Source organism: Stegastes partitus, unplaced genomic scaffold, assembly GCF_000690725.1.
Source record: "Stegastes partitus isolate 25-593 unplaced genomic scaffold, Stegastes_partitus-1.0.2 Scaffold70, whole genome shotgun sequence".
NCBI classification, from domain to species: Eukaryota; Metazoa; Chordata; class Actinopteri; family Pomacentridae; genus Stegastes; species Stegastes partitus.
The window spans coordinates 1020471-1028955 of record NW_007577801.1 but is presented as its reverse complement, the minus strand read 5'-3'; the positions used below and the strand labels follow the sequence as shown (position 1 = coordinate 1028955).

General features: G+C 42.8%; 1 protein-coding gene across 1 annotated transcript; it reads left to right on the top strand.

The window, feature by feature from the left end:
* Positions 1-3721: 3721 nt before the first annotated feature.
* Positions 3722-4957, top strand: gadd45gb.1 (growth arrest and DNA-damage-inducible, gamma b, tandem duplicate 1). Its single transcript, XM_008276393.1, has 3 exons — positions 3722-3822; positions 3913-4120; positions 4236-4957. Exons 1-3 carry the CDS (start codon positions 3722-3724, stop codon positions 4347-4349), a joined length of 423 nt encoding a protein of 140 aa, XP_008274615.1. The 3' UTR covers positions 4350-4957.
* The last annotated feature ends 3528 nt before the right edge of the window (positions 4958-8485 follow it).

The following is an 8485-nucleotide window of genomic DNA, read 5'->3' as shown; positions in this document are numbered from 1 at the left end:
AAACAACATGGAGAAAGTGTAAAAGCTCCCCTCCCCCTGCAGCAGCAGCAGCAGCAGCAGAGAAAGGGCAGGTGGATGATGCCATCTGTGGACTAGAAGCTGGCCATAAAAACGGCCTCATTGTGCGCACAGAAGCCCCTCTATTATCACGGCCCCCCATACAAATGCAAATGAGCAGCGCGTGCCAGAACGCTGTGCGTGCTGCGCAATCTGCACTGCTGGCCCATGCGGACCACGTGGCCATCAGCTGTCCAGAAAATCCTTGCTGAGTTTTTTTTTATTTATTTACTCTGGGGAGTTCAGGAGGCACACGAACCGAATTCTATAGGAGGAGCTGTCCAACTTTGTTGCACTGCTGTTTGGTATCTGGTGCATGGAGCCAGTAAATGTGTTCATCTGTGGTTTAAACTTTCTTTTTATATATGCACAGCCAAACTTTTACACACAACTCATCTGTTCTGCAGATGAAGGAGTTTCTACATGACAAATCGTGCTTATTTGGTCATATTTAGTAAAGATCCACAACACGTGTCTTTCTGTAGCTTTAAATAAACCAACATCTGACAACTTCCCATGATGTATCCATAAGTTTAAACATGACGAAACTTTTACGCACAGTTCTGTTTCAACCATTTCTCAAAGTGTTTCTACACAACAGAATGTGTTTATTTGGTCATATTTAGTCAAGATCCACCAAATGTCTTAAATAAAAACCTGCATCTGACTGCTTTCCATTATTTCTCCATAACTTTAACCCTGACGACACTTTTACGCACGCCTCTGTTTCACTTTGTTTCAAAAATGGAGCAGTTCCTCTCCAACAATTCGTGCTTATTTGGAGCAATTTCATCTGCATAATAATCCAAAACACATCTCGCATCAGGTCAGGCCTGCTGCCACTGCTGCGTAAATAGAGGAGGGGGGCTGGAGCTGAGAGGCGGTGCAGGAGACACAGGTTGGCGGTGATTGATTCAGCGCTATTGTTCTGCGGATGGGAGAGCGGCAGATGGAGAACTGTCGCTATGAAGGGACCCCCCACCCCTCCTCTCCTCTCTCCTAAACCCAGGTCAACCTCGACCCCAGGGCGCGCCGAGCTTTTGTGTGCAAGTCTCCACATTCGCCAGTCTGTTGTCTGAGTTTTGATTAAATTTGAATGCCAAAGTGGAGAGCTTACGGTCCAAACTTTCACAATGAAAAGTGTTATCTCCTGAAAAAATACAAAAAAGAGATGTCAGGCGTGTAAAGGCAGATAAAAATCACTTTCAGTTTGAGATGTAAACACCTGCAAGAATGCTGGACGTGTTTTCAACAACAGAACGCTTATCTGGACATTATTGCAGCAACAGTTTCAGCTGTTTACATCCAGATCGCTTTCAGTGTTTCACGCACATCAGCTGGCCGACAGGCGTAATTTTGGCCCAAAGTGTGATTCGGATCCAGCTGATAGAGGCTCCGGCTCTGATCTATTTTAGGACGGATCAACTTGCATGACCACGGGGCAGGCGCGTGCAAATCGATACGGACCTATTGTTGCTGCAGCACATCTGCCAGACGGAGGCCTCCCCGGCGGTGCGCGACAGGTGTTGCTGGTTAAAGCTCTTTTCTGGTGACCTGCGGCGACTCGGCAGAGCTCAGCCTCTGCGCGATAATGGAAAGCGTTTAAAGCTGCCAGATAAGTCGAGCTTTTTCCTCCAGCTATCTGGCTTCTAGTGCGCAAAAATGACTCATATTTAAGTAAAAATGCGCACATTTTAAAAGATAAAGTGCAATAAGTTGTCTATAGATGTTTTTTTTAATGATTAATAAGTTAATATTGGAACAACAAATGCCAAAACACACCAGAACTGAAGCCTGCTATACCTGAACTTCTGCATTTTGCCTGTTTTTGTTTTTTCCAAACATCATATTTGCAGCTGAATGACAAACACGCTCAGCAGGTGCTGCCTGACTCTCTCTTTGTCCGGCCTCCCCTCAACTTCTCTCCCCTCCCCTCGGGACAGATGGTATCTCTCGGTTGCTATGGACACCGATGCAGACACACAGATAAAGCATGCAGGCATCTCCAGATGCCACGCGCCTCGAGTGAGCACCGTCTTTACGCATGCAAAGCAGCGGCGCGTGCCACTGCTTAATCTACAACAAGAGTTCAAACTGTGAAATTGGTCACGAGTCTTAAAAAAAAAGTCCTGTCTGACATCCAGTACAGGTGGAACAGTGCAAAGCTTCACCTATACTGGCGAAAAGACAGGATAAGCTGCAGGTTTTCCTACTTTCTAACACTAAATGTAGATTTTTATAGGTTGTAACAGATAGAACTGGTTCTTATTGTGTCAGGATCTGGAATATTAAGCTTCTGCAAACATTGTATGACTTCCTAAAGGCCCAAGTTTAGCTTCTTAATTACAAACCAGGTGTGTTGGACACACCTGCTGCACTTATTTTTGATATTTTTACTTGCATTAACATTCAGAGGTCAAACATCAGCCTCAGTTTTTAAGTAATGTCAAAATAAAGCACGACAAAGTCAGAATGTCAACCCAGACATGAGCAGGTTTGACAAAGAAATGGTCGAGATAAGACTTTAACCCTTAACAATCAGAAAGTAAAATTATATTCAAACTTTTATTTGGTGGGTTTTTGTCAAACAGAAGAAAAAAGAAACCTCTGCAGCAGTTCTTTCTTTGGCTCCAGTATATTTGAGGTGAAACCTTCAGTTTTCTTTCCATATTGTTTCAAAGTCATAAATGTTCCTTTTTTAACACCAGATCAGTCTGACACTGACGTCCACTCATTTCTGCACAACATGAAACTAAACCAACAAACTTGTTTCATTTGTGCATTCAGCTCATTTTTGTCGGAGTTAAAGTTGTTGAAATTAAAACCAAAGTTGGTTTAAATCTATTTAATTCTAAGCTGTGTTCCCTCATAACATCAAGTTAAAACAGACTCAGTGAATGTGTGGAAGTCAGTGGACGAGTTGGCCGATACGTTTGTTAATGGGACTTTTAGTGACGGAGGAGAGGAAGCTGTGGCTCGTTTTCATGATTTTACTGCAGCTTCTTTCTGCAGCCATTGATTTCTATTCATCTCCTTCAGCAAGTTGCTCCAGTGGTGCAATACGTCAGCTGGCTGAAGTTACACCGTCATGGCACGGTGGGGAACTTTAAGATTCACTTTTTTAAAGTTGTTTAATAAGCAGATTTATGTAAATATGAATTATCTTGTTGGGATAATGTGAGCTGACAAACTCTGAAGCTTCACACAGAACATAAGTGGCTGCATTGATCGTCAAAAAGTTCAGTCTTAAAAGTTCTCCAGCACACTGTTTGTGCTGTAAATATCCAGCTGTGTCATCCTCCAGCACTCTGAGTGGGAGTCGCCGGGTGTCTAATCCCTCCAGAACTTTGAGGACTTGGACGACAGCAGCCTGATCTCCTTGTGTGGCTTCATTATTCCTGATCAGCTCAAAGAATCATTTAAAGGTCACAGAGTTTCTACTTCTGATCCTTTCAACTGCCCCCGACTTTCTAAGACTTTTCTATGGGCACGCGTCCCTGAGGGCGGGGAGGGGGCTGCCGGCCTGTCGTGGCCATTGTGCTCCCAGCAGCCAATGGGAGGCCGAGCGTGTGCCGGGTCTGCCGTATAAATGCTGGCAGACTTCACTGGAAGCAGCACAAACTCTCCTCTCTGGACTTTACTGACCACTTCTAGCTGATTCGACATGCAGTCTCCTGGAAAATCTCTGAAGGAAGCTCTGCTGTGCGCTCAGAACGAAGACCGGCTCACTGTTGGAGTCTACGAGAGCGCCAAGATCATGACTGAGTAAGTAAATTCAACTTTGATGTGACTTCAGTGTCCTCTCAGGAGATGTAACTCGATGCAGCAGCTAACAGGACTCTGGTTTGTCCACAGTGACCTGGACAGCGTGTCTTTCTGCGTCCTGGCCATGGACGAGGAGTTCGAGTGTGACATCGCCCTGCAGATCCACTTCACCCTCATCCAGTCCTTCTGCTTCGACAACGACATCAGCATCGTCAGAGTGAGCGACATGCAGCGTCTGGCTGAGATCGTTGGAGACAAGGCGGAGCAGCTGGAAGATGCGCACTGCGTCCTCATCACGGTACGTAGAGCTCAGCAGATGCCAGAGCCTTTTGGAGCGTTTTGAGGTTTTAAATGTGGTGCTTTGTTGTAAAGAAACATGTGACTAAACCTTCTTCCTCTTGTTTTGTGAACAGAACCCTGCTGAAGGTTCTTGGGAGGATCCATCTCTGGAGAAGCTGCACCTGTTCTGTGAGGAGAGCCGGCGTCTGAACGACTGGGTTCCTGAGATCAGCCTCCCCGAGCGTTGACGCGCCTCTCAGGGCTCCTCACTTTGCTGAAGATGCTTGAAGAAGCTTCTTTTCTGGAAATAGTCATCCTGACGACCAGGACGACCCTGTTTCTGCTCATCCCTGGACACTCCTGAGGAGGATTCCCGTCCAGGCAGCACGGCGCCGGCCCGAGGTGGCCCCCCGTGAACCGTCGCCTCTCGTCCCGTCCATGCCAAGATGACTCTCATTCTTTGTGTGAATGAGGTCGGGCATGCCACGAGAGCGACGCATCGACCCTCATTCTTTGTGCGGATGAGGTTTGGAGAGGAAGGAGAAGCGAGTTCTGCGTCCTGTGGTTCTCCACAGAGCAAATGTCGCACGTCCAAGCACGCGCAGTAGGAGAAGAAGCGGTGCTGAGGAAGAGGCCTTGTTAAAAAGGGACTTTTTAAAGGTGTCCTCTTCACGCTGAGCAACAGCACCACCGTTGCACGTCAGCGCAAATGTTTCCCACTTTCCAGAATTGTCTTAATTCTCTAAAGGTTTCACTTTAGAAATTTAACGATGACAAAAAAATATATAACTTAAAAACTTGAGAAAAAAAAATGTCTGTTCTCTAAAGGTTTCACTTTAGAAGATTAACAAAGACATAAACATTCTTTGAAGAAATATCTGAAGGTTTCACTTCAAATATTTATAACTAAAAAAAAAACTTACTAAAAGTGTTCAGATAATAAACTGTAAACTGATTTTGAACCTTGAAGTGTGAAACAAATGGAAAAAGAGAAACAAGAAATGTAAACGTAGAACTTTCTGAAGGAACTTTTTCTGCAGCTTTTTGTCAAATGACGTCGTTTGTTTGCTGCATATTTACTGTTTGTAGAATTAATGATTATAAATAAAACGTTTGAATTCAGTTTTTCTCACCGACTGTTCTTTGACCTTTTTTGTCTGAAGATGTGGAACTTTTCTGTTGGTTTTTGGTTCTTTTTCTGGAGATTTTCTGCCAAAACCTTCTGTACAAATCCAGCAGCAAACATCAGCTCAGTGAACTTTAACAGTTTCACATCTTTGCTTCATTCCTCACACGAAGAAACAACAGAAAACATTCAATCAGCAAACGGCTGAAACGTGAGCAGCGAAATGTTCCACTGTGCAGCTGCATGAAGAGTTTTATATCTAGAACATCAATCTCTTGCAGAGTCTTTGATAAGAAGATCAATACTGCTCTTATCTCTTTGCACCAGTGGTTCCCAACCTGGGGGTCTGCACCCACTCAGGGGGTCACTAGATAAATATGAGGGGTCACAAGACGGATCAGGAACATTAAAACTGAAAAAAAGCAAATTATGATGATTTAAGTGTTTCAGGATTTCTTCTAAACACAGTTTGAAATTTGTCTTCAAAATAAAAGTAGTTCAACATGCTTTGGTGTCAACATTCAGGCCTGTTTTGAAGATAAAGATAAAGTTTATTGATGCCACAGTGGGGAAAGCTCACCGTTACAACAGCTCCAAAGGAAAACGTGTAAAGCAGAATAATTTAGAAACACCCTGTGCAAATTGGAAGAAAGAGAAACAGAAACACATCATGCAAGACTTGCAAGTGAAGAAACATTATACACAGAAGAATTGTTTTTAAGAAGACTACACACACAAGATGAGGTAGTAACGGTTATTGCACAGAGTGGAATGGGTCTGCAGCAGTAACAGAGGTGCTCGTGGAGTTTATAATGCAGCGTTGTACAGTCTGACTGATGTTGGGATAAAAGAACCTGTTAAGCTTATTTATGTGCAGCTGTAACATCAGACAGGTCTGTAGCCATGTTTTTAGTCTATATGAGATTATATTCTGTTGAATTGGGAACATTTAAAGAGCTGCGACATGCAAAACTGTAGATAAACTGAGTTTATCTTAGCTATGAAATGTTCTTTTTCTGCAGAATATTGACTCACGTTGCAGCAGCTCATGTCAAATAAACAAGAAACCTGTTTTTTTATTTTAAGTTTTTTAACTTTAGTGGCTCATTTAACATCTGGACTCATTCAAAACAAAAGTAATGAAGGTTTTACGTAGTGAGAGTTACTGTCAATAATAACGTGACCTGATAAAGGTAAATGGGAAATGTTTCTGTGACGTCTTCATCATGTTGATTTTTTTTCCACATTTTACGATTTCAGAATAAAAAAGCAGAAGACGTCCTGCATGGTCTTAAACCTGCTCTCAGGCAGATATCACAGCATGTAAAGGCTTTTAGTAGCAGCTCAGTGTCCTTCACTTCTTCCTGTTGAAGGTTTTCACACATTCTTCCTGCAACCAGCTTCTTGTTCTGACAGATTCTTGGCATTTTTGCCTGAACTGCTCCTTTTAAGCTCCGTCCACAGAGTTTGAAGCTGTTTAGGTCCTTCAGCTTCGTCCACTGTGGACTTTGAGGTGTTTGTGTTGTTCCATCCACTTGTGGGGAAAATAGAAAATGCAAATTGAGCCTGTTTTCATGTTTCTATGACCTGCTTCAGGGTGAATGAACTGGGCTGTCAGAAGATGCTGCTACGAGCTACATGATGCTAACACGACTTTATAGAGGAGAAAAACAATAAGGAGTCTTTAGGATCTGTTTTAAATCAGGTGCATTGTAGTTATTCTTTCATGTTGACCATGTTTCACGTGGTCAGGAGACAAAGACAACGAAAGAGGGAAAAAGTTATTGATTTATCATTTAGCTTAAACTACTCACAAGTCAAAACCACCTCAAGTGGTGAAAAACTGTTTGTTTTGCAAACTTATGGAAGCTTTATCAAGTTTTTGTATTTCCACCAAACTTTTCCAACACCATACTTCACTCTGCACGTGAAGCAAATAATGGAAACATGACTTAAAGTTGCCAAATCTAGCAGGGCTTTAGCTTAGCTTAGCTTAGCTTAGCTTAGCTTAACTTAGCACAAGGACATGAAATAGGTTCTGGTCTATAAAACTAGTAACAAAAACCATCTAACAGCACCTTTAAAGCTCTTTAATTAACACACTACATCTTGTTATATGTCTGCACAACAAATAAAATGTCAGTTTGTGCAATTCTGGCTACGCTAACTACCCGCTAGCATTAGATAATGATACACTTATTTAAAAAAAAAAGAGGAAAGTTTTACACCTAATCCTGAGCATAACAAGGGTTTCTGCCTTCAGAAACCAAACTGGTGGCTGCTTCTGCAACTCTAGTAAACTTTTAACCTGAAAATACGGTACAATAAGGTCTTGGTCATAAAGAAGTTTGGACGTGAGAAGCAGGATTTTAAATTCTATTCTGGATTTTACAGGGAGCCAATGAAGAGACGCCAACATGGGAGAAATGTCATCGTGATGAGGTTACTGGTTCCTGTCAGAACTCTGGCTGCAGCATTTACTATCAGCTGGAGGTTTTTAAGAGAATTAAGGATATTAAGGAGCTGAAATAGTCGAGCCTTGAAGTTATAAATGCATGGACTAGTTTCTCAGCATCACACGATGTTACGCAGGTGAGTGAAGGTCGTCCTACAGACTTGTTTCATGGATGAGGTCAAAAATAAGACCAAGGCTAAGGAAATGGCATCCAGAGTAAATTCTAAATAAACAGAAGGTTCTGAGATGTTCAGGGCCAAATGCAATAAGTTCAGCTTTGTTCACATTCAGAAGAGGAAGATCACAGACCATCCAGACCTTTATGTTCTTGCTTGTAAACGCTCAAAGCTGAAGAACAGCGAACCTGTCAAACAGCAGCAGAACGCTGGTGTTTGTGCTTCACGACGTTCTTTGTGCAAACACAGAAAGGCTGCAGATTAATGGAGGTGATCTTTTGCTCCTGGCACACGTTGCGTTTTCTTTTCCTTCTCTAATTTGCAATTCAGACCCTCGGAGGGGCTTTTGTGTGTTTGGACTCAAACTCTGAAGTCGCTCTGACCTGCGTGTTGCCGTCGCTGGGAGCTATTGTGGAGTCGACTGCTGCTGCCTCCCCCTCAAAACCCCACAGTGACAGCACAACACACACTGAATGAACACAATGAAAGTGCTTAAAGTGTCCATTGATTTGTATTCTACTATTATCAAGTAATCGCTTCCATGCAAAAAGAACAACTTTAAAGAAGCTGTTCTGTTTGCGTTTTGCAAAGTTTAAAACAATAATATTCAGAAGTCTGCTGGATTTA